Source organism: Macrotis lagotis, chromosome X, assembly GCF_037893015.1.
Source record: "Macrotis lagotis isolate mMagLag1 chromosome X, bilby.v1.9.chrom.fasta, whole genome shotgun sequence".
NCBI classification, from domain to species: Eukaryota; Metazoa; Chordata; class Mammalia; order Peramelemorphia; family Peramelidae; genus Macrotis; species Macrotis lagotis.
In genome coordinates, this window is record NC_133666.1 from 383,443,724 (window position 1) to 383,471,194 (window position 27,471).

Below are 27,471 nucleotides of genomic sequence, written 5' to 3' on the forward strand. Positions count from 1 at the left end.
CTCATTATTTTTTCCTTTCTGATTTTGATTGTTCTCCTTTCTGTTTGATCTTCACTTCTCAGTCTCCTTTTATGGAATGATCATTCATAATAAGATATATCCTAGGTTTTCTTATTTTCACTTAGTATTGTGATGATCTCATACATTAGGTATCAATACTCACATTGTCTTGCCTTATTCCTTCTACAGTGATGTGTAGACATCAATTTACTTTCTGGGCTGACCTGGCTATCTCACTCCAACCTACTCCTAAAATATAGTTCTAGATTCCTAGAGAAGGAATTGCAGCCCAGTAATGCTCAAAATCTCTGAGACTTTATTTGGGGGTAACTTTATTTGGGGGAGAATATACTCATTACTTTATCTCTGGAGCCCTGCTGATGTGTTTCCATTTATATAAGCCAATCACTCAAAATGATGAAATTTATATATCACAATCTTAACTGTTTACTAAACAGTAAAACAAAAGCAAGTGGAAGGACAATAATACATTATAATCTGCACATAAGCACTCTCCCACCATAATATTCAGTGTATCTGTGGGAGAATGGTTATATCTAAGAAACTGGCAGGGGAATACATAAGGAAGTAAATACACGGGCTCAAAACTCTGGATTTCAGACATCAGTCCTTTTAAAATCATCTGCACCACATAAAAGCACTTTTCTGCCAATTGCTTATCTGCTTATCGTCATTGCTGTTCAGCTTGGCAAAAGTTCTTTTCCATTTTTTAACTGACAGCATTTACAAGCCCTTTCAATCACACTAAAAGAGCTTTTGAATAGTGTTATGGCATTTATTGGGATAATAGTGTTATGGCATTTATTTGGATAATGGTTAATTTGCTCTAAACCACAGAACTGTAAAACCATCAGTCTGGCTATAATTGGGCACAGGAGTCCAACTCAGCCCAGTCAGCCACTTTCCTGGCTTCTGTGTTATTTAGAAAAATTATGAGAAACTGTGCTTATAGCAAAAAACTAAGGTTGGCTCTTTGTGCAAGGGGAAACTAGCCTCAGAGCACTTTACTCACCAGGATTCTACATCCTCCAATTACGTCTCAGCATTGCTTCCTATACAACAAAAAATATTTCATGACATCTTTCCCCATTCTGCTTTTCCCTCTCAAACCAGAGGATAGAAGAGGCTTTTGAGAGGCTTCACATTTTTAAGCTCTAGAGGGCGCTAAAGAATAATATCTGAAATTGAAGCTCTTGCCCATTAAAACTGAGTTTTTCTAAATTATCAAGAATCAGGATGATGCCTTCTGTCCAAGTGCCTTCTGCTCCAGGTGCCTCTTCTACACACACACAGTTCCAGTAGGTTTGATTTTCAACTTTCAACTTCAAACTTCAACAGTTTCAACTTTAGATTATGCTTTGTCATCTATAACCTGTATATTTTAATAATTTAAATTGGAACCTCCTGGCTTTCACTGACTCACTTTCCCTTAAAAGGCAAAAAAGACGCCAAATTTCAGCTAGAAAATCACAAACTTCATTTAATACTAAATTTTCAAATAGTTATGAGTTTTAATTTTGTGTGTGTGTATTTTACTCTTTTAAAGTCTTAAAACCATTGTATGCAAATAAGCTGAGGCATCACAGTGTTCTTCAACTCTGTGTTCTCAACATAGTACACCATCTCTTTGTATATATAATAAGTTGTGTGTCTTCATCCTCATATTTATCCAGTTTTTAAGTTCTTTTTCTGCCCCCCTTAAAGCATCAACTATTCATATACAAATAAGGCATCACCTTACCTCTTTCACAAGATGATTTAAGTTTTCATAGTTTTTCTAAAATCATTTAATGTTGCTCAAATCCCAAATGACAACCATGTTTCTTTATATATACTTTAGGACTTTTTCCCTATTCTTTTCAGCCATCAAAATATTCATTATATCAGAAAGAATATATTATATCTGTTACCAGTTGATTTTAATCCCTTTTCTTCATGAACCCCCCAAACTGTTTTCTATCCTTTCAGCCTGAACTAAACTGTATGAAAAAGAGAGGTAAAGCAGACAGCATCTTATCACTATTTTCTCACTTAGTAACTTCATTACCTCTTATGTTTAACTGATTATCTCTTTGCAAAATATCTAGTCCTATTCTCCAAATTCCCAGATATTCAGTTCTAGTCTCTTTTTTGAACTTCAGTTCTACAACTCCAATTGTCCATTGGAATTTCAGACTAGATGTCATATAGACATATCAAATTTATTAACAAATCTAAAATGTATATCATTATTTTTCTCCTCATACTCACCTATTTTCCAGGCTTTCATGTTTCTGTCAAAGCAAGAGTATTGTCATCTTCTCAATCTGTCTGTTGCCTTTAGCTCTTTACTCTCAAGTTAACCTATATATCCCTTAGAGCTTGTCGTTTTTACCTTAGTGACATCTCTCACATCCATCCCTTTCTCTCTTTTCACACTGGTGTTATGGTACTCATCATCCCTCCTTGGACTATTGACTAGCCTCTTAATTGATGGCTATACCTCCAGTGCTTCCCATTCCCCATACAGTTGCCAAAAAAACTTTCTTAAAGTGCATATCTGACTTTGTCTACCTCCTGGAGAATCAAATATAAACTCCTCTGCCATTGAACAACCCTTTCCAGGAGTGGCTAAATGGTACAGTGGATAGAGCACTGACCCTGGAGTCAGGAGGACCTAAGTTCAAATCTGGCCTCAGACACTTAATGATTATCTAGCTGTGTGACCTTGGTCAAGTCACTTAACCCCATTGCATTGCAAAACCCCAAAAAAGGAAAAAGAAAAACATTTTCCAACTTGGCCCTGAGTTACAAGTAGTTTTGAGTTACTTCTCCAGTTACTGAATATTGCTCTACTTCGCACATAACGCAGCCCAGTAAAATTGGCCATTGATATCTCATATGTAGCACTCTCTTTTTTCACTGAAAGATCCCATATTTGGAATGAAATTCCTTCTAATTTTTCCCTTTTAGAATCCCTATTTTCTTTCATTAACTCATCTTGCTATAGAAGCCAATTCTAATTCTCCCTACTCAATTGTTGCTACCTCTTCCCCTTCCCCATTACCTTTTATTTATTTGGTATCTACATATCCAAGGTCTCCTAAGCTTTAGTTTTAAAAGCTTTAATACTTTTTCAATTATCCTGTGTACTTTTGTTCCTTCCCCTTCCTTCTTCTTTTCTCCCCTCCCCTTCCCTCCTTCCTCCTCTCTCTCTCTCTGTCTCTGTCTCTCTGTCTGTCTGTCTCTCTCTCTCTCTCTCCCTCTTTTCTACTTGTCTCATTGATTCTTCTCAGTCTCCTTTATCAGATCTTCATTCATATTCTACCCATTCTCCAATTATGGAATCCCTTAAGACTATGTCCTGGACCCTTTCTAATTCTCTATTTATAACCTATTTTGGTGATCTCAATGTTATCACTGCTATTTTTCCTTCTGTTAATTATTTCAGCTGATCTGTGGCTCTGGATCAATGATACATGCAGTATCCTGAGGCAAAATAAGGTAAAGCCAAGTATGTTTGCATATTTATTATTACATATTCACTATGTAGAAGAAAGGTTATTGGTCTTGAAGTCAGGAGAGGCTGGAGTTGAGATCCTGATTCAGTCACTAACCAACTATATGACCATTGTAAGTTTTTCATCTCTCAAGAGACTTTGTTTCCTCATCTTCAAAATGGGGATAATAATGTCTTCAATACTTATCTTACTGGTTTTATTATGAGGATTGAATGAGTCATGTCTATAAAGCATTTGATGTCTTAATATATTAAATATCATTTATCATAATTATAATATTATCAAAAGCAAAGAATGACATTTTCTTTCATAATCCTCATTAGAGTCACTTTTCTTTTTTCTTTTTTTTAACTGGGAAGGAACACAAATTTTTATTTTTCATTAAGAAAGAACCTTTTGTAACTGATAAATTAGGAACATTTCCATGTATCTGCACAAACTTGATTCTACCTTATTTATCTGCTTAAATTTGTGGTGACTTCAGATAGAGTTAGGCTAATGAAGCTTGCTTATTTAATGAGGTCTTGAGATTGAGTTATCTTTGAGGGGTGGGAGGGGGGCAAAGAAGGGCAAGGTATTGAAGAACACTGTTAGCTATATGTTGTAGCCATACCTTTGAAATACAAAATTTCTGTCTGAGTCCAAAATTCATATTGTTTAATATTTCTGAAATATCTATAAATAAGGAAGATACTTGGTATAACATATGTGATGTAAGATCTCTCTAAACACTGTTTGTCTCAAGTTCTAACCATCTGTCTTCTTTATCTGTGACATAAACATTAATTCACACATACACATACACGCACACGGAGATTCCAACGAATCAAGGCTTTTTTGGGTACTCTTTAATAAGTTGTGTACCGAAAAATTAGGGAAAAAATTTCAATTGCATCTGAAATTATAAAATCTTCATCATTATGAACAGATGGCTCTTTCTCACAATGAAATGTTTCCTATTCTTAATTAAACATGAGGAATATTTTTAGCAAAATGGCAACTTTTCTTTTTTCTTTTTTTTTTTAATTTTATTTATTTAAGGCAATGGGATTAAGTGACTTGCCCAATGTCACACAGCTAGACAATTATTAAGTGTCTGAAGTTGAATTTGAATTCAGGTCCTCTTGATTCCAGGGTCAGTGCTTTATCCACTGTGCCACCTAGCAGCCCCCTTTTTTTGTTTTTTTCTTAAGATTGAAAGTAATAGAAAGAATGAGAGATTGAAAGTCAAGAGACCTAGATTCACTTCTTGGCTTCAGCCCTTCCCAATACTGTAACCATGGGCAATTCATTTAATCTCTCCGAATCTCAGTTTCTTCAATCTGTAAATTGAGAATACTCTTACCTCCATGAATTAGTGTGAATAAAGTGTTCTGAAAGCCCTAATTTAAATTCTCACTGGTATTAGAATATATGTGAATTTTATCATGTGAGTTATTATCTAATTTTGTACTTTTGGTACAGATTTAGAATATAAAAAATTTCTTTCTACAGAGTTTTGACTTGAGATTATTATGATTTTGATTTCACTTTGTTAATCTCCATTATTAAAAAAAATTGTGACCTGAAAGGAAAAGGGCATAATTGAATGGGCTATGTTAAACCTCATAGTTGACTGTAGCATCCATATAATAGTAATGTCCATATAATAATAATCAAACTTTATATCACCTTTGGTTAGTTGCCTCTTTCCCTAGGAACCCTTCCCTCTGATTGGAGGATAAATTCCTTCTTTATTTCTTTCATCCATATGTACATGTATATTTTTAAGTTATAAAATTTCCTTCCACCCTCCCTTCCCACCCCTGAGTGAACAGGTTGGCATTTTACATACATATTTTTGGTAAACATATTTACATATTGATCATTTTTGACATGAGGAATTAGGATTAAGGGAAAGAGATTCATAAGAGATAATTTTTATAAAGTGTTCATCAGATTCTGAAGAGTTGGGTTTTTTTTTGTTTTGTTTTTCCTTCCTCTGAATGGGGATAACATTGTCCATAGCTAGACTAATATGGTTTTCCTAGCTCTCTGAACTGCTGAGATGAGCTGCTTCCATCAAGTTTGATCATCTCACAATACTGTTGTTAATGTGTACATTGTTCTCTTGGTTCGACTCTGCTCAGTATCAGATCCTGTCATTCCATGTTTCTCTAGAGTCCAACCACTTATGATTTCTTATAGAATAATATTCCATAGTATTTATGTGCCATAACTTGTGTAGTCATTCCCCAAATGATGGGCATCCCCAACTTCCAATTTTTTGCCACTACTGCTATGAATATTTTGGAACATGTAGGAATTTTCCATTTTTTTATAATTTCTTCTGGATATAGACCTAGAATTGGAATTGCTGAGTCAAATGGTATGAATAGTTTTATTGCACTTTGGGCATAGTTCCATATTGCTTTCCAGAATCATTGGATCCATTCGCAACTCCACCAGCAATGCATCAATGTCTCAATCCTCCCACAATCTCTCCAACATTGATCATTTTCCCTTTTTCTCATCTTGGTCAGTCTGATAGGTGTGAGGTTATTCCTCATTGTTATTTTAATTTGCATTTCTCTAATCAATAATGATTTGGAGCATTTTTTCATATGATCATATATAGTTTTAATTTCTTTATTTGAAAACTGTCTATTCATATCCTTTAACCATTTATCAGTTGGGAAATGACTTGTAACCTTATAAATTTGATTCAATTCTGTATATATTAGAAATGAGACCTTTATCAGGACTCCTAGTTGTAAAGATTGTTTCTCAGCTTTCTGATTTCCTTCTAATTTTGGCAGCATTGATTTTATTAGTGTAAAAACTATTTAATTTAATATAGTCAAAATCATTCATTTTGTACCTTATAATTTACTCTAATTATTCTTTGGTTATAAATTTATCCCCTTTTCATGGATCTGATAGAGTATTTCCTGGTCTATTAATTTAACTATGGTCTTGCTCTTTATGTCTAAATCCTGTTTCCACTTTGACCTTATTTTGGTATAGGGTGTGAGATGTGGACCTATGCCTAGCTTTTGTCATACAATTTTCCAGATTTCCCAACAATTTTTGTCAAATTGTGAGTTCTTATCCCAGAAGCTGATGTCTTTGGGTCTGTCATCCAGTAGATTGCTGTAGTCATTTACTGTAGTTTTTTTTTTAACCTATCCTAATCCCCTGATCCATTACTCTATTTTTCAACCAGTACCAGGCATTTTTGATGACTGCCACTTTGTAGTATAGTTTTAGATTTGGTAGAGTTATGTTACTTTCCTTTACATTTTTTCATCAGTTCCCTTGCTATTCTTGACCTGTTGTTGCTCCAGATGAATTTTGTTACTATTTTTTCCTAGATCAATAAACTAGTTATTGGTCATTTGATTGGTATGGCACTGATTAAGTAATTTAATTTGGGTAGAATAGTCATTTTTTATTATATTAGCTCAATCTAACCATGAACAAATGACTTTTTCCAATTATTTATATACAAATTTATATACAAAATATTCATTTTGTATATGATGAATCTGTTCTTCACAGACATTAAATGAATTACCCATTTTCATTCATAAGGTTAATAAGAGTCAGAAGAATGATGTAATTTGTGCCTTCCTGGTTTGAAATCTAACTCTCTATCCACTATATTATACTACTTCTCTTAGAGGAAGATAGCACATTTTTGGTGGCATTAGAACTATAACTTAACTTTTTTTAATCTTATAAGAAAATATTTGAATTTATTTGATTTGGTAGACATAGGTATTACAGAAATACAAAGTATACCAAACTTCTAGTGCAGTTTTATACCATTAAAACTTGATCAAAGGATATCAAGTGAATATATTTTTTAAAATGTAAAGGAAGGTAATCTAGCCATTTCAAACTATTATAATTACAGATTTCAAACTTTATTATAAAGCTGTAATTATCAAAACAATTTGGTATTAGCTTAGAAATAGGGTAGTGGATCACTGGAATAGATTCAGTGCAAATTACATTATAGTAAATGACCATAGAAATCTAGTATGTTGTTCTTTGTCCTTCACTTTTGAAGAGGACCATGACTTCAGGGAGGTAATACCATTAAATTCAAGTGAATTGGATTTAAGTGAGGGAGAGCCATGCAAAATCACCTTTCTCCTCAGAAATCATCTGAGTCCAGTGGCTAGATATGGATTAAGACAACTGGAGATGGCCCTGGATGCAGTAGGAGACCTTGGATAAGGCAATGTCCTTTCTGTGATTAAGGCTACTGAAGAAATGAGGCAAAGAATGACCTCTACTGCCTAGTCAAAAAAGAAGAAGGAAAAAAAATCAGTCTGGGACGGGAAGACCCTCAAGATTTCTGGCCAAAACAGAAACAGTTGTCAATCTAGGCCTAAATTCTGAGAGCCTGAGTGATTTGGACTTTAGGCATGGTCCCTAAGAAAGAAATCTTGCCAAGATTTCAGTGACAAAAATTTAGGTTCCTTTGGGTAGAGCACCTGCACTATATGATACCCCATATGGACAGAGGGGAGGGGAAGAAAGGGAAGGGAAGGGAAGAGAAGGGGAGGAGAGGGGAGGGAGGGAGGAAGAAATAAATGAAAGAAGGAAGGAAGAGGGAAGGGAGAGAGGGAGGGAAGGCCTAAAGATTCAAGGTTTAGGGGGGGAAAACATTATTTGACAAAAAATTGTTGGAAAAACTGGAAAAGAGTATAGCAGAAACTAGATATTGACCAATATCTCACACTGTATACAAAGATAAGGTCAAAATGGGTCCATGATTTACACCTAAAAGGTGATATCATGAGCAAATTAAGAGAGCATGGAATAGTTTATCTTTCAGATTTATGAACAAGGGAAGAATTTAGAATCAAAGAATATATAGAGAGCATTATAAAATGTAAGATAATTTTTGTTTGCATAAAATTAAAATGTTTTTGTATAAACAAAACTAATGCAACCAAAATTAAAAGCAAGGCAGAAAACTGGAGAAAATATAACAAATATTTCTGATTTTTTCAAATAGAGAACTGATTTATAAATATAAAAATACAAGTCATTACTCAATTGATATAAACAGGCAGTTTTCAGACAAAGAAGTCAAATGCCATTGCTAGGTCTATATCTCAAAGACATCCAAAAAAGGGGGGGGGAGACCCTATTTGTACAAAAATATTTTATAGCAACTCTTTTTGTTTGGTGGCTAAGATTTGGAAATTGAGAGGAATCCCATTAATTGGAAAAATGACTAAACAAGATGTGGTAAATGATGAAATATTATTGTGCTATAAGAAAGGACAAGTAGAATGAATTCAGAAAAACCTGGAAAGACTTTATAGTGAAATGAATAGAAGCAGGAGACCATTGTACACAGTAACAGCAAAATGATGAAGAATTGTAAATGACTTAGCTATTCTCAGCAATACAGTGAGCCAAGAAAAATTTCAAAGGACTAATGATGAAGCATGTTATCCTCATCCAGAAAGAACTGCTATTGTTTGAATACAGACAAGCATGCTATTTTTTCTTTCTTTCATTTTTTCTTTTGTTTGAAGTGTTCTTGTACAAAATGACTAATATAGAAATGTTTTACATAATTTCACATATATAGCTTAATGTGTTTGTTTACCATCTCAGGGAAGAAGGAAGGAGAAGAATAGAATTTGGAACTCAAAACTTTAAATTAAAATGTTAATTTAAAAAGAAAATCTAATAAAAATGTAAATCCTACTGTTTAAAAGAATATCTCTTAATATCAACAGATCTTGAATCCTGAAAAGTTCCAATATTACTCAACAGAAAATGAGCCAAGCCCATTGCTTTTTTTAAAAATCCATTTACAAGGTAGCTAGGTGGCACAGTAGATAAAGCACCAGCCCTGGAGTCAGGAATACCTGGGTTCAAATCCAGTCTCAAACACTTAATAATTACCTAGCTCTGTGGCCTTGGGCAAGCCACTTAACCCCATTTGCCTTGCAAAAAACCTAAAAAAAAAAAATCCATTTACAGAGTGGCTAGGCAGTGCAGTGGATAGAGCCTTGGCCCTAGAGTCTGAAGGACCTGAGTTCAAATCTGGCCTCAGACACTTGATAATTACCTAGAATCATTTAACCCCATTGCCTTGCAAAAACTAAAAAACAAAAAAAATAATCCATTCACCTTTTACCACTAGTTAAAGTTCAGTTAAAGTAAAAAAAAAAAAAAAACTAGTTAAGGTTTGTACTGTGGGCAATTCTCTGCCTTATTCCTTTTAGAGTATAAACTCCCTAGAGTCAGAGATTCTATGTTTTTGTATTAAATTAATTAAAATTTTAGTTAAATCCCTGTAGTAGGCAATGCAGTGCCATGCATTCATAGGAGCTCTGTGCATGTGTGTGTGTATGTGTGTGTACTGACTGATAAAAATTGCTGGTAAATTTCATTTCTGATGTTTACTCAAAAAGTATTAATGTTCTAAAAACTTTGGATAACTTTTTTTACCTTCTGGATTTAAATTGGCAGGAATCATCTGGTGATAATTTCATCAATACACACATGACAACATCTGGTGCTAGTCAGACTTATGAAGATGTTTTATTACTGACTACAGAAGAAAAGATGTTACCTGAAGACTCATGTTATCCACAGGGACTTGTCTGTAGGAAAGCAGATTCGAGTAAAGTGGAAGATACTACTATGATGTCTTTGGTCAATGAAACTGAGGATGATAAATTCAGACAGATTCCCACAGAAGATGAATATGTGGACCGAGCTCCCCATGGTTCTGATTGTTTATTGTTATTGAGTCAGGTTGGAAGCAAATCAGCTTCTCCTTTTTCAGAGCCCTTGGAGGTTGGGGAGAATGACAGTTTAAGCCACTGTTTCACTGGTACCGAAAACACAATGGATTCAGAGAGCTCCTACTGCACTAAATCCTCATGCAGGACTGACTCCATCCATATCTCCTCTGAACTATATTTGCAGAAATCTTTCTATTGCAATGATGGTAATCTTTCTAAGGAGATGGAGAGCACTGACAGGAATCATTGGGCAGCTAACCTTGACTTAACATATGGCTATGGGGGTTGCAAGGAACCTCTCAGAAAGTATACTGAAGCTTCAGAAAAGAAAGCTGACCACATCATAGCATCCTTTGAGAATGGACCTTTCCCACAGTGTACCTGTGGCTTAGACCTTCCTCCAGAAAGTCAGAATATCCTGACAAGTGATGCTGAAGGTGAAGACTTGTCCTTTGATGGGACTGAAGAGAAATTCTCTAGCACAAAAAGAGGCAGTTCTGGGTCAAGTGGTACCTCCAGCGACTTGCCTCTTGCATCTGGTAAGTGACCTTAGCTTCTAATCACTTCTTTACATAAAAGACTATATTCTTTTTCAAGACTATATTCATTTTTCAAATATATTAAGAAATGAAAGAGATAAACTACAAGAAATTAAATTTTTGTTGATCTCCATACAGTGGTACCTGATAGTTATTCACCAGCCCTTCCTCTATTTTAACCATGAACATCTTCCCTCTACCTTCATGATATGTGCTCACATATACACATGTATTTCCCTGTATTCTTTTGTGTTCCTGAAAGCCTGAGGCAAAGTTTCAATGCAAGCAGAGTTCACTTAGGCATCCCTACTGGTACCCTCAGGCACCTGGTCCTCCTGGTCCTTTGTTCCATTTTTCAATCAAAAACTCTTTTCAGAACCTTCTTTTATACCTTCTCTAAACAATGATAAGAATTTAAAGTGGAAGATTATTTACTTTTTAATGATTATGACATGCTCTTCAAGATAAATCTCTGCTGGTAAAATTTCAAGCAGCAAAAGATGGGGGTGGAAGAGACCCAGGTCTTTGCTGTGCCCCTAAAGTCATACTTTGAAGGCCTACTTAGCCTACCTATGGAAATAAATTACATCTGCATAAATTACATTACCTTGGACTTCTTCCTTATGAAATGCCATACTTTATTTCTCCCTGCATTTATCTGTTCAATATCTTTTAAGCCAGAAGTCAGTACTCCTTCCCCTACCTCTTAGAGTTAGTTTGGTCAATAATGGATTTGGAATCAAATGACTTAGCTTCAAATTCCAGTTTTACCATTAAACAGCTCTGGTGACTTTGGACTAGTCATTTGACTCTCCCAGGTCTGAGTTTCTTCCTCTTTAAACTGTGGGAGGGAGGTTGGATGTAGGAAACTTTATAACTTCAAATCTGTGATAGTATAGTAGTATATAGATATAGTATAGAACTGTATTGGTATAAATTGCCTGCCAGTCCTGGAACTACTTTAAAATATTGGTGTTAATTGACTGATGTTTGTTTTTATGATATTCAAATGAATTTGTTATGGGCCCTGAAAGTTGCCTTAATAGCCTTTTTGGAATGGGGATGACAGGGAAGGATCAGCTAGCATGAGTTAATTTTTGAAGGCCTCCTTTCCCTGTAATGGGGGGTACATGTTTGTTTGAAATGTGTTTAATTGTTTGATTTAAGTAAAGCACAGGCAGGCATAAAAGGAGGGGAAATGGTAAAGTTTGGGATCAACAGTTATTTTTTAAAATGTTTTTCAGTGTGATGGACATCCCAATTAACATCCTTTCTTAATTCTCCACTTGTCACCATGCCCTCAAATCATTTAACTAGATGGCCTATATTTACTTATTTGTTACCATGTTATATTCATTCACTAAAATGTAAGCTCCATGAAGTCAAGAATTCTGTTACATATTTATGTATACCCCAGAGTCCAATATAGTAACAAGACATATATTAGGTGCTTAATAACAGCTTATTGATAAGAGCTTATTGATTGATCATTAATGTTGAGGACCTACACTGAGTACTTATGAATACCTCTGAATATGTTGAGCATAGCCTTAAGGTCAACAGAATGATTTTTAAATTCTAAACTTTCAGTAGAGAAATTTGAAGAGTAGGGTAGGGACGAAGAAAGTTTCTATCTTTAAAGCTGGAAAGGGGCATAGAGATCATCAAGTTGAACCCTTTAATTTTATAGAAGAAAGGGCGGCTAGGTGGTGCAGTGGATAGAGCACCAGCCCTGAAGTCAGGAGTACCTGAGTTCAAATGTGACCTCAGACACCTAGCTGTGTGGCCTTGGGCAAGCCACTTAACCCAATTGCCTTGCAAAAAAATCTAAAAAAAAATTATAGAAGAAAAAGTCTATGTATGAAGAGTATTTGAATTCAGATTTCCCTCCCTCCTAGTCCAAAACTCTCTTTTCACTACATTATTCTGCTTTTCTAGAAACTATCCTCAAAACAGCAACCATCATACTTTTCTATATTTTAAGAAAACTTCTCTCATTAAAAACTTCATAGCTTTTCTTTCTTAATAAGGTTGCTTTTTTCCTCCTAAATTCTAATATTCTTTTTGTTAGAAGAGATTAGCAAAAACTCCCTCCCATTAAATAATAGATCAATGAAGCCAGGAGATCTGAACTTAATTCCTGCTTTTACTAGTGACTAATAGCATTGCCTGAAGCAAATCAATATTTCACTCTTTGAGATGGGAAAGGGAAAGAAGGTTTGCAATGAAGTTATAATGAGTTGAGATTCATGGAATAAAAATGCTAGGTAAGAGCAAAGTGGAATTTGTTTTATAATTATAAGTTTAAAAATAAAATCAAGCTTTCTCGGAATCACAGAATCTTAGCATTGAACTAGAGCAGGGAGGCCATGTAATCAAACCTGTATCTAAACAAGCACCTAATTTGTTAGATTGCCAACAGGTGTCATCCAACCTGTGCCTTAAGACCTCTCAGACCAGGGAAAAACCTAGCTACTTCCTCAGGCAGCATTTTCCACTTTGGGGTAACTCTAATATTTGGGAAGTTTATATAATCCTCAGTCTTCTCAGTCAAAGCTCTTAGCTTAGTTAGCTGCTTGGAAGAGTCATTGTTCACAGAGCACTGGGCTTGGAGTCAGAAGACTCATCTTCCTGAGTTCAAATATATACTAGCTGTGTGACCCTGAGCAAATACTTAACCTTTTTTTCCTCAATTTATTCATCTGTAAGATGATCTGGAGAAGGAAATGACCAACCAATGGTTGGTCCTAAATGGAGTCACAAAGAGTCAAACATAACTGAAAAATGACAACCATAGCTGGGGCTCTCTCCAGTAATAGATAGCCCATCAAATCCTTGAAGACAAATATCAAGTCTTCTCTAAACATCTCACATTTCTTTAATTATTACCAGCCTTCCAACTTGGCATTAATGATCACTCTTTAGGTCTGACCATTGAGCCAATTCCAAATCCATGTAACTTGTCTCTCATTTTGCCTAAGTGTTAGCAAATTACAGCCTGAGGGCCACATGTAGCCCCTCCCCTATTTTTGTACAACCTTTGAGCTAAGAATAGGTTTTTTCATATTTTAAATTAAATATGTTTCTCTTCCTGCTAGCCCATACTTCTCTATCTTTTCACCAAGAATAACTTGAGACCCTGTCAAATTCTTTGCTAAAACATTCACCTGAATCCTTGTGATTCAGTTGTTTTGCAGTTGTATCCTACTCTTCATGATACCATTTAGGGGTTTCTTGGCAAAGCTACTGGAGTGGTTTGTCATTTTCTTCTCTAGCTCATTTTACAGATGTGGAAACTGAGGCAAAGAGACAAATGAATTCTCCAGGATCACTGTTTGTATCTGAGGCCAGATTTGATTTCACAAAGATGAGTCTTTCAGATTCAAGGCCAAACATTCTATCCACTTAAGCTATCCTTGATTCATTCTTCATGAAACTAAGCTACCTTGTGATCGATATTCAGTCAATCAGCAAGCATTTATTAAACACTTAATTTTATAATTGCCAGGTATCTAGCTAAATGCCTGGGATACAAATAAAGACAAAAACTCTCCCCAAGCTTAAGAAGTATAAAATCTAACAGAAGAGACAACATGTTAATAGCTGGATACCTACAAGATATCCACAGAATAGTTGGAAGGAATTCCGAGAGAAGGCATTAACAGTTACAGGGACTGGGAGAGGTCTCCTGCAGATGGAGAGATTTGAGTTGAATACTGAAGGAAACCAGAGAAATCAAGAGATATAGAAGAGGAAGCAGAACATTCTAGGGATGGAGGACAGACAGTGGAAAGACCCAGAGAAGGAAGATGAAATGTTTTGTTTAAAGACTTACAGGCATGGGGGGAGGGGGTTTATGTTTATTCTTATGTTTATACTTATAATATTCAATTTACATCAATGTATGGCATGGAAACAATGTAGAGACTGTCAGACAGCCTTGGGGGGGAAGGGAGGAGGGGGGAAAAATTGTAGAATTCAGAGCCTTGAAAAAATGATGGGTATAATTTACTATTATATATAATTAGAAAGCAAATAAAATGTTTAAAAAAATCATGGGCTGTTAAAAAATTAAGTCAAATTTATTAATTTTTAAAAGTTTGGTTAAATTTTAATTTCTTTGCTTTGCTAAATAAAAATGAATTTTATGATAAAAAAAGACTTACAGGCAGTCTATGTAACTGGATTCTAGACTATATAGAAAAGTACATATAAAAAGGCTGGTAGGAAAGAATTAGGTTATCACTTCAAATTTGAACTCTGTCTCATCTTCAGAAAATCATAACATTCACTCTGTTTCATTCATGAAGCATAATCCATGATCTTTTTTTTAATACATTTTGTTTTTAAATTTTTTTAACTGATATCTTTTATTTTTGCATCTTTTCCACTCTGTTACCTGACATTGTTGTTTTTTTGGCCTTGATCCTTTTGGGGATTTTCTTGGTCAAGATTCTACAGTGGTTTTGCTATTTACTTCTCTAGTTCTTGTTACAGATGAGAAAACTGAGACAATCAGGGTTAAGTGACTTGTCCGGGGTATATAGCTAGTAAGTGTCTGAGGCCAGATTTCAACTCAAGATGAGTCTTCCTGACTCCAGACTTGACACTCTATCCAATGCTCTACTTATCTGCCCTCAACCCTTATTATCAAAGTTTTAAAAAGAAAGAGGAAAAAGATCAGTTTAGCAAAATCAAACAACTTGTCAACCCAGTCAAGAGTATGTACTCCTGACTCTAAACCTAACATATCTCTTCTAGCCATACACATAATTCCCCGCTTTTAGGGGAAAAAAAAAAGATAAGGTAGTATATGTTCTCAACTCCAGAGTTAAGCTTCTGGGTTGTGATAATCACATTGTGTTCACTTATGGTTGTGTTCTTTTTTTCCATTTACCTTGTTGTAGTGTTGTAATTTTCTTATGGGTTTTTTTTCTGCTTAACTTTACTGTTTCTATTCTTATGTTTTCCCATGCTTCTCTGAATTCACTGTTTCAAATGGTGCAACAACATTATATTACATTATTGTACCCTATTCTTGTACTACATTCTCATGTACTTTTTTCTAGTCTTTTGCTCCCTCAAAAAGTATAATGAATATATTCATGTATATGAAATATTCTTTTTCTTTTACTTACTTGGGGTATTTTCCCTCCACAGTAATTCATAGCAGTTGGTTTTTTTTTTTTTGTGGTGGTGGTCACAGTTTTTGATCCTTTTCAGTACTTTGATGAATAGTTCACCTAGGCCTGGTAACAAATCATCTTATTGTGTACCCATTTTTCTCTTGCAAAGGATTAGAACCTTGCTTTATCCAACTTTTCCCTTTCCTGCTCTAGTAAGTACTTAGAGGATGGGGACTTGTTTTTCATTTTGTCTTTATGTTCCCCATACTTGTTTGCTTTTCATAAGGTGGGTGTTTGATTGTTGAATGAACAATTATATTTCTGATAGTGTTTCCAAACCAAGAAAAAAAAGAATAAGGGGTGGGGGAGAAGTAGAACCAAATAAAATAGTAGCATTTCTAATATTCAGGTTTACAAAGCACAAGAAGTCTATGACTAGATAGTGTGTGGATGAGGAAGCTGACACATTGACTAAATTAATTTTTGCCTGATGAGGAAAAAGGACAGACCAGATGGATTTGTGAGGCAGTACAGCTCTTTCCACAATTACTTCTACATGAATAGAACCAGTTTTTTTCTGGCTGTGCAAAATACCATTTTCACATAACTACTTTCTTTAATTGTTATAATTCATGTTCTATAAAATGTGATGAAAGGGGAGAGTGTTGGGGGTGGGATGGAACAATAATAGAGATTGGTCTCTATTGGATTTCCTAAAAATCAATTTCAGGACTCTCAGTGAAATGACCTACATTTGGACTCCTGTTCAGTCGATGTGGACCTAGAGTAAATGTTTTTCTGGCAATTATTTTTAGACATTTTTATCAGATAAAAGTGTTTCTTTTAGGGCAGTCATCTCTTTTAGAAAGAATCCTTTAAGTAGATCCTTTTGTTAAACATAATCTTATTTTCTTCTTTTTCTTTTATTTAACTCTCAAATGAAGCATTCCTGTTTCAATACAAGATAATGATATTATTACAGTATTTTAAGGAACCCTCTAAGGCAGAATACAATCCTTTCATAACTTAGAAGGTGGTCTTCAAGAGTTTCCATGACTAGTAAATTCATTAACCGGTAGTCATTCAGTAACACACTTAGCTGAATTTAGCTGGACTTGTCCTTGGACAGGAGGGAATGTTTCCTTGGACTTATATTCCAAGGCTTTTTAACTTGATACTATCCACTGGAGCTGGTGCTCTTCTGCCATTGCCTTCAGGGACTTGATCATCTCCATGCCAAAATCAAACACTAGAGTAAGAATTTAGTGGAGGAAATAATAATAATGATAATAATATATTGGGTAACCACCAAATCATAATTCTTTGAAGCTCTTTGAGTCATTTTATCTTACAAAATAAAACAAAAGAAAAATTTTACAGAAATGTTTGACATATAATAATGTGTGCCCTGAAAATTGTAATGAAATCAGATCTTAAAGCATTGCCATGGTTAATATTCCCTTTGGTGATTTTCCTTAAGGTAAAATTTGGGAGAATTCACACAGTGCCATCTAGTGAGTAGCATTTAGTTAGTCAGGGACTCTGGTGTCTATATAGGGTCAATAGATCACTTCTCATGGGTATGGCTATCAATAAATCAAGGCGAATTTTCCAATGCAAGTGTGTAGACTTTGCTCCTAAATCCCACGATTCCTTTGGGTTGGGTACTCATTCCACTGTCCCATCCAGATTACTGTCCCTCTTTCACTAAGTAAATTGTCTTTCTACGCTACTGTGTTTGGGGAGGGGGGGAATCACCTGATGACTAATGTTCTGGTGATAAACCTTTTCCTTCTTAAGTAATACTGGTCTCAGATGTCACACACAATTCAAACTACAAACTGGATTCTCCATCTTGATAGTTCTTGCAAGGACTGGAACTTTCTAATTCCTTATATAACCCTGGAAATTATTTCCATGTCCCAGTGAGACATCAGAGTCAGAGGTTCATAAAAGAAAAAATATGCATGGTGCCTGAGTAGCTCCACTAGATCATAGTGCAATATAACCAACACTGAGCTTGAGAAGTCCAGTCTTTCCTTGAACTAGATCACCTCTAAAATCCCTTCCTATGAAAAATCCAATACAAGGATTTTTCAAAAGCATAGAAAAGGCATGGTCCTGGATTTATTAAGGGTTTATTATGTAACTCCAATAAATATTATTAAACTTATTTGCCTTGTTTTCTGCTCTAATATAGTCACTTATAATTGTCACTGACTCTTGCCTACCAGTTGACAGTCTTAGCTTCTCTACCTCATGTTGTGGTATGATATAGGTAGGTAGGCTGCATAGAAAAAAGACAGTTCTGCATTACTTTCTCCTTTCTCCTTGCCTCCTTAGCTCATTCTTCACTTTTCTGGGCAGTGAAGTAGCAGTCTTAGCTACAAGTAAATTAAGTTAGAGAAGATTGGTTAGCAGTAGTGTTGGCTGAGCCTACTGTCCTTCCCTCCCGCCCCTCACTGCCAGTCCGACAGGCAAAAAGAAGGCTAAATGATGGCATATAGAAGCAACCATTTTGGTGAAAAGTCCTTTCCCTGGTCTTTCTATTTCCTTATCCTTGCCATTTCAACCCTTATCTAATCTCCCCTTAATGACTTTGCTTTAGGGCACGGAAAGGTTCATTCAGGCTCATATTCTTTTAACTATCATTGATCTGACAAAAATTAATTAAAGTTATCCTTTTGATGAAAAAGTGATATGCTATAAATTTTGTTGATGGATGCCAAGGCTTCTAAATACCCTAATGTATATAGTATCTAGATATTATCTCAGAATATAAAAAATTTGTTTTGCATGGTTACTACTAATTTTTTTTTGCCCTCATGTTTCCTGTACCAAAATGACTCATTTGTTATAGTATGGCATAGCACTAATTCATCAGTGTAGTAATATGACTAGAAATGGGATCATCTTTGCCTTAACACACACACACACACACACACGCACATTCTTCTCAATTAACCAAACTATATTAAGTTTTCTGTAAAGAGGAAAATTATATGAATTTGTATGTTAAATAGGAAGTGAGATTCTCTTTATAAAATACAGCAAGTTAGTTGAACAGGAAAATTGGCATTACATTTTTTAAAAAGGGAATAAACTCTGCCATATATTGGATAAATATATCTTTCATAGATTTAGAAACAGAAGAGATTTTAAAGTCCAACTTCCTCATTTTCCAGTAAGGAAACTGAAGCTCAGAGAAATTAAGTTACTTTTCTTATGAGAATTAATCTACAGTTCCTTTTCAGTAGAAAATTAATTTAGAATCATAGAGTACCAGAATTTAGGAAAATCTTAAATAATTTAATACAACCCCAAGTCAGTGATATTCAAACATTATCAATAAATGACCCATCGGGGTGGCTAGGTGGCGTAGTGGATAAAGCACAGGCCTTGGAGTCAGGAGTACCTGGGTTCAAATCCGGTCTCAGACACTTAATAATTACCTAGCTGTGTGGCCTTGGGCAAGCCACTTAACCCCATTTGCCTTGGAAAAAAAATATCTAAAAAAAATGAAATAAAATAAATGACCCATCTAGTCTCCCCAATTTAAAGATCTTTACTGATCTTTACTCTTGACATTATAAGGTAGTCTTTTCTGTTTATTAACTATTAAAATCCTGTCTTTCTACATAACTGTCTTTCAGATACTCTTAACCTTTCTACAATTTTTTTTCTTCTATGAGGTAACATTCCCTATTCCTTAGCTTATTTGTAATAAAGCTCTAGTTTCTTTTCTTTTTTTTTTTTAGGAAGGCTCTAGTTTCTTAAAAAAAAAATTTCATGGACTTGCAAACAGCTCCAAATTATCTTCAATTCCTTTTAAATCTGTTCATTTAAAACATTAGGTCTCTAGAAAGACCTTTTTCCTCCATTTAAAATCTCAAATCTCCACATAAATGTCTTTATTTCATTCTTCCTTATATAGCAAACTTCACAGGAGACTTGAAAGTGTTCTATTTCTAGACCTTGTACCAGAAAATAATAGTAATTCAACTTAACATTTTTAAAGTACTTACTGTATGGTAGCTACAGTTTTAGAGTCTGGGATACAGACACCAAGATAAAAACAATTCCTACCTTCAAAGAACTTTGTTTCTACTGAGTGAAAAACCATCCATGTGGATAATTACTTGCAAAAGAATTTCAGTGGCTGATAGATCATGAGAAGTCTAGGGTATGAGGTGGCCCTGGAACTGAACTCTGAAGGAAACTCAGAATTGTTTGCTGATGGCATGCAGAGTTTATGGAAATAGCTAGTAGTACCTGCAGACTGTTTGAGGGAGAGTAATATGAAATGGGGTCCAGCAAGGGAGGTTGGAACCAGAGTGTGAAAGTCTTTCAATACTGAGAAGAGGAACTTGAGTTTCATCCCAGACACCATAAGATAATTAATCCACAAGTATTTATTAAATGTCTATTATACATAGACACTCCATGCCAAAATAAAACTTTAAAAGAAGAATTTAGGGAAGGAAATAATGATAATAAATACTGGATGACCATGAAATCATAATTCTTAGAAGCATTTTATTTGAAGGCATTTAATAAGTACCTTCTTTCTGCCAGGCACTGGGCTAGTTATTGGAGTTACAAAGTCTAAAAATGAAATAGTCCCTGTCCTCAGGCACGCGAATGTGTATATGTGTGTGCACATGCGTGCGTGTGTGTGTGTGTGTGTGTGTGTGTGTGTGTGTGTGTAGTTGGTGCTTGTCCTTCATTATTGAAGAAGACCAAAATAACATCATTATATTTGAGACATATAGTGTGGCTGATCAGACCAATATGAGCTCAGAATGCTCTGAGGTCAGGCACAAAGTCTAGACAGACAGATAAATAGACAGATAGATGGATAGATGGATGTAATGAATCACTGAAACTTTTTGAGCAGAGATTGGGAAGCCAATTAGAATACTACTGCAATAATCCAGGCAAGAGAGAATTAAGAAGGGGCGGCTAGGTAGCGCAGTGGATAAAGCACCGGCCCTGGAGTCAGGAGTACCTGAGTTCAAATCTGACCTCAGACACTTAATTACCTAGCTGTGTGGCCTTGGGCAAGCCACTTAACCTCATTTGCCTTGCAAAAACCTTAAGAGAGAGAGAGAGAGAGAGAGAGAGAGAGAGAGAGAGAGAGAGAGAGAGAGAGAGAGAGAATTAAGACCTGAAAGACTGGGTAGTCAAGATATAAATGTCTTACAAGCATCATTTACCTATTAGGAAAGCTACGCCAGTACTTAAATCAATGCTAATAAATCTTAGGGATCTTAGAAGTCAGTCTTTTCATTTACTTTGCACACAATAATTAATTCAAATGTGCCAAAATAAAATATTTTAGAACATGATTCATAGATTCCTTCTGAATTGCCCCTTCTTCCTAAAATATTCTGTAACTGTCATGAAAGCATATTCATTCATTTCTGTTGGATAACTGAGCCATTTTGCTGACCCCTTATACCTAGACTCTTTACATTCCTTTATTCCATCATCTCAGACCATAATTCCTCCCTGGAGCAAGACATGACATAGTCATATTCAAAGTGCCAGAAAACTGAACATTAAAGAAGTAAAGGATATTTTCCCAGTTTTATGACCCCTTTTTTATTTTTACTTTACTCTTTTTCAAAAAAATTCTTCCTTTGTCCAACACAGGGGTTGTGAGGAATGATGCCAGATGCTGGCAAAAACAAAAGTCTGTCTTCAAGGAGCTTGTATAACAATTGAATATAAACTACTTGAGGGCAGACTTTTGTTTTTGTCTTAATATCCCAAAACCTAGTACAGTACCAATAAATGCTGGTGGAATAGGGCAATTATCTCACCAAGGATTAGTTGTCAAAAGATCAATGTATAGCTACTGAATGATGATCACCCTTTTTTCTCTTGTGGCTTCTCTATGCCCCTATGACTATATTAATCATCTGACTTTTTTCTCTTGGGTCAAACATAAGGAGACATGTGGGGACCCTCCCTGGTATCCCATGGATTTAGTTACCTAGAGCATTTTCCAATCCCTGAGGTGGTTAGAAGAAAGAACTTATATCCCTTAAGTTTGCCTCTAGTTTTCAAGACCTCATTGGCAAAGAGACATATTTCTTTGCTGCCTTCCTTCAGCCCGTCCCATTAAGATGACAAATTCAGTTCTTAGATAGGAAATATTGGGCGTTAATTAAGGGGCTTGATAGGAAGCATCCATCATGAGAGTGCCTCTGTAGCCTGCCAAAGGAATAGTAAGCCACCGCCAAATATTCAGCTTGGAAATATTCCCCTCACAAGACAGCATTCTCACTGAGAAAATATTAATCATCTCTATGTCTGCTTTTTTCTTTTTTCTCCATCCTAGGAAATGTGACTGGAAACAGTAACTCTACATTTATTTCAAGTGGGCAAGTAATGAATTTCAAGGGAGATATCATCGTAGTCTACGTTAGTCAAAACTCCCAGGAGGGTCCCACCATCCCAGGAACTGCAGGGGATAATGTTGGCAGCCCAGTGCAAGAGGAGAACCTGAACCGCTGTGACACTTTTGCAGGGAATGATCTCAATTTCAAAGAGAAATGTGCTGAGAGCTCCTTGGAGAGCTCTTCTAAGGATAAAGTGCAGAACTGCTTAAGAGAACATACACGACAATCAGGACAAAGGATTCAAGAGGAAACCCGACATGGTCCTGATAGAGAGAGTAACCAGAGCTCAGCCTCTCAACCTGTGCAAGAGGAAGGAAGACCCAAATCCCGTTCCCTGAAAGCTTGGCAGTGATGAGAACTTAACACTGCCTCTGACTTTTCTGAAAGGGTGTCATAACTTTAAAAAGCACTAGCCCCAGAATCAGGAGACTTGGGATCTAGTCTCAAGTCTGCTACTAACTAGCCATATGACCTCAGACTGCTTCCTCTGTAGAGTGAGGGGTTCATACTAGGTAACTTGTAAAGTCTTATTCATCTCCAAGGTTCAGTGATTCTAATAATTTTCTCCCTGTTTATCCCCTGTCATATTTACACCCATACATATAACCTAATGAGCATAGATCTGGGATGTCAAATTCAAATCTACAAACAACCAGTTTTCATCTTTGGAAAATACCAGCATACTGAATAAATGCTAATTCACAAGTAGAATCAAAAATAGGAATCTAGGGAATGGACAGTAGGTTGGAGTTTACTCACCTATGACTCATAGATTTATGGTCATCACCAAAAATCCTTCTATAATTCAAGAGTTTGCTATTTGGCTCATTCTTAATCTTTATACTCTGTCCTCTTTTAGTCTTTTCCCTTTTATTTTAAAATCTATGACACTCTTTCTACCTCGTTCTTCACAAATTTGTTTAATTTTTAAAGTTATTTTTGTATTTCTGGTAACTATAGCTCTGCCCATTGAATTTACAGTTCTCATGATGGTTAATACCATCAGCTCATGCTGCTCCTTCATTTACATTTATCTCCATCCTCAACTGCCTGTACTTCCTTTTTGTTGATTTACCTATCATTTCTCCTATTGTGACTTTTTTGACAGCATCTTGGTGACAACATGACTTTCTTCTGATGTGTATTTGTACACTTTCTCTCTCAGCTATTCTCTGCTTTCTCTTTTTTGTGACCACTTCTCAACATTTCTAAGAGGTGCCTTCTTTCTACTTTAGTTCTCCCCTTTTTATATAGATTAAACATCTTCATGTTTAATAACCCTTTGAGGAATCAGTCAAAGAAGAAGACTGGTTCAATGGAAAAATCACTTTCTAGTGTAGTAGCTAGTGAAATCAGAGGGCTTGGGTTCAAATCCCCCCTCTGCATACTTCCTACCTTTGTGGCCCTGAGCAAGTTACTTAATCTTTCTGACCTCAGTTTCTTCATCTGTAAATCATTAGGGTTGATAGTTTCCTTCTGAGATCCATTAAAACACCAGATCTAAGGTTGTACGTGTTTCTGTGTTAAATTCTTTGGGGGTAAAAATTTTAAAAAGAAACTTTGGGAAAAAATTGGAAAATTTGAGAACAAAAGTTTTCCTTTTGAGTTTTTTCAGTTTTTCCCATTTTTTTAAAACAGGAGATAAAGAAAAAATTTCCCCTTGAAATCTTCTGCTCTTCCTCACTTGGAGTCAAGCTTTCGTAATTCTTAAAAGAACTAACAGATAGACATTCTAGAAGATAATTGCATTGTTGGGTGCTGTTTGACAATCTTGTGCTAGAGGGAGTTTTTGTTTGTTTGCTTTTGTTTTTTTGGCCATTAAATGACAAGAAAAAAATTTCAATCACCATGAATTATGATCCTTGAGTGGCTTTTTGGAAAAGCAGTCAGAGACCATAAAATGATGAAGAGAAGATGGTTGATTTCCTTAAGCCTCCTTACAACTTTAATACTTTGGAATGCTATGACCCCAGAGTTCTGAGCCAACTGGGTTGCTTTTACTGTCAGTTTCTTCCAATTAGTATGAATCAAAACTCTGTGCCTTCATTTTCTAACTTAAAAGAAAGGATAGAGACATGTATGGCACAGTGTCCAGAAAGTTAGTCCTCTGAGGGAGAAAGACCGAAGTTCAAATCCTGCTTCTGACATGTTACTGGGTATGAGATTCTGGGCAAGTTCCTTAACTTTGCAGAGCCCCTGACAGCTCTCTAAGACTAAAGTTGCAGAGCAACTACTGATATGAATTGGTAGAGGAAATTTCCCCCCCACACCATTGAGACCACAAATCTGTAACCTCCCACCCAAACAATGATACCTATCATATTTTTCCTCCATAGAATTATGAAAATGGGAGAGGGAAGTTTGGAAGGCACTTTGAGATCCTTAATGGAAAATGCTATAAAATACAGGAGATAGGTTTTTTCTTTCATGACCCCTGGTTGGTCTTAATGATGATGCAAAAATAAAAAGAAATTAAAAATCAATCATTGGGAAAGGTAAGTCTATACCTGAAACCACTATGTACCACAGAGATGTATAGTACTGATGAAATCAGAATGAGAATAGAAATTGGTGAAAGGTTGTTAAAAATATCAAAATGACATTTGACCCAAAATGTTGCATTTTCATAGCTTAATGAATTATTACTCTTTATAAGACCATTTACTTTTTTTCACGTGTACATCTCTCTACTTCCTATCTCCACTATCTTCAGTCTTGGTCCTCTCACCAGAGAAATTGGATAGAAGCTGCTGCTCGTTAATATGATCATCTTTTCTATTTAGCTTATTTCTTTCTTGACTTTACCAGATAACTCTGCTCAAGTTACCTACTATGAAATGTTGGAAGGGAAAAAGTATGAACCAGCCACACATCTTCCCTTATGAATTCTATGATAATGCCCCTACAATATGTCAATTCATAAAAATAATTATAAAATGAGTGCCTACCCTCAGCATCCAGTAGGGGGCATTGTCCAGCCTGTGGTGAGAAGCTGAGACAGCTATGAAAGTGGAAGAAGCTGACAAAGCGGACCAATAATTTATAGACAGTGGAATCTTAAGGAGTGAGAAGGATCTTAGAGGGGCACAATTTCCAAGTCCTCCTGAGTTAGCATGTTTAGTGGCCCTAACTAATTTAGCTGGAAGCATTGTGAATTCCTTGAACTTAAGTGAAATTATATAAACACAAAAATTTCATTCTAAAGCCAAGTACAAATAATGTTTAGAAATACAAATGATGCTTGAATTCCTTGTGTTCCAAGAGGTTGCAAGACTGCTTGCTGTGGCCTAGTCCACTGAGCAGGGTACCAAAGAGGGATGACCTGTAAAGCACTTCCCAACTCTAGAATCCTATGCTCTATAATACATAGTCATTCTTTTCCATTTGGACAGATAATCAAAAATTGTATTTATATAAAATCCAGAAGACTGATAGAATTGTTTTGTACTTGGGCAGAATGAGTAAAGGAGTTTGTCTCTTTTTGCATGAGTGGTTAGAGATTTAGTATTCACCAGCTGATTAATTCAACAAAGTTTGTTGGCATTTACAATGTTAGGAGAGAGTAACAGCTTTCAATAAGTTCATTTGGCCTCAAGGGGGGAAAAAAAGGTTGTTTTGAGTTTCTTTTTGCTATATGAGAAGTTATGATAATACAGTAATGGACTAAGTCTATGATTTTATTCATATAAAGAATTCTTAAAAGTGAGGGACTCCCTCTTCCTATGTAGGCTAGCATCTTTAGCACCTTCTCTGCAAGTTAAGAGTTTAAGAAAGTTTTCTAGGCTTTTGAGAGATTAAGGGACTCATCCAGTGTCACAAAACTATTGTGTATCAGAGATGACCTTGAAACCTCAATTTTACTACTGAGGTGGGTTCTCTATCCACTGCACTATACCTCATCTGAATAATGCTGCAGAAAACTATGCTTAGAATGGAGATAATCATGGAATGTTGTCCTAAATTCTGGTGGAAATGGGAAGGGGATGGAAAAAAATGCAAATAAATCTTTAAGCCAATTTGTTTTAATTAGTTTGGACATTCTATTTTGATGGCAGAAAAAAAAGAAAACTTTATAGGAAAGACTCTAGAAGAGACCCAAAGAAGGGCCAACCACTTGAAAGAAACCAGACACTGTAGTAGCTATTTTTTTCTTTAAGCTCTGTATAAAAACAAGAACAAGGAAGCAGGGCAATAGAGTTTACTGCATTTTCTTGGTGATTCAGCCTTTTGAATCCGTTTCTTAGGCTGCTGAGAGGAATAATCAATAAAAACAGTGTTGAAGTAGTTTGCAAACATAAAGCTTTATCGAGCTGCAAAGTAATGATAATTAGCCTGGGCAAGATGTAGGCTGAACGATTTTACAACATGGGTGACTGAAACTTAGGCAGTAACTGAAAGTGCCCGTAAAGGCAGAACTAGAATTTGTAATGCATTAGTCTCTATCATAGCCCGAAGCTTAAATTACAACTTCGGTAATAATCCTTTTCTACTACTATCCTGAGGAGCTGAATGCAATTCGAGTCCAAGACCCAAGAAATACATAATTGCACATTCTTCTATAATCAAAAGATCTCTGATTTTATTGGTGAAGGCATTTAACCCATCTCTCTACACCTTAATAGATAATTTCAAAAATGAGATTGAGATTCATTCTCTGATAAGTGAACTTCTAGGGATTGCATCTTTAAATTAAATGAGCTTGGTCCTTAACATAGAGTCTGCCACCAGGTCAAAATTGAGTCTTTTCATCTTGTTAGGACTTATGAGAGCTTACTTTCTGCTACAATATGGTCATTCTATCATTATACTCATCAAAAATATTCAATGTCTCTTGATTACCTCTTGAATAAATGCCAAACTCCTTTGTATTCAAGTTTTTTTTTTAAATAATTAGACTTCACTCTATTTTTCCAGGCATATCTCACAATCTTTCCTTTCTTCTTTTCTAGCTAAATTGGTTGGCTCTATCTCCTAAATATTCTCAATACCACTTCCATATCTTTATTCATTCTGAATTATATTTTCTACTTGAAATCAATAAGGGAAGCATTTATTAATATGTACTATAAAATTAAACAGTCTCTACTTTCACAAAGCTTACATTCTAATGCTGT

The 27,471-nt window shown here is 35.5% G+C and overlaps 1 protein-coding gene across 1 annotated transcript in view; it reads left to right on the forward strand.

The window, feature by feature from the left end:
* TNFRSF11A (TNF receptor superfamily member 11a) overlaps positions 1 to 26,375 on the forward strand; it is a 123,687-nt gene extending 97,312 nt beyond the window's left edge. Inside the window, exons 8-10 of the mRNA XM_074208154.1 lie at positions 3,452 to 3,504; positions 10,008 to 10,824; positions 22,297 to 26,375. Of these exons, the coding sequence (XP_074064255.1) occupies positions 3,452 to 3,504; positions 10,008 to 10,824; positions 22,297 to 22,709 (1,283 nt within the window). The 3' untranslated portion in view covers positions 22,710 to 26,375. The remainder of the gene's footprint in view (positions 1 to 3,451; positions 3,505 to 10,007; positions 10,825 to 22,296) is intronic.
* The last annotated feature ends 1,096 nt before the right edge of the window (positions 26,376 to 27,471 follow it).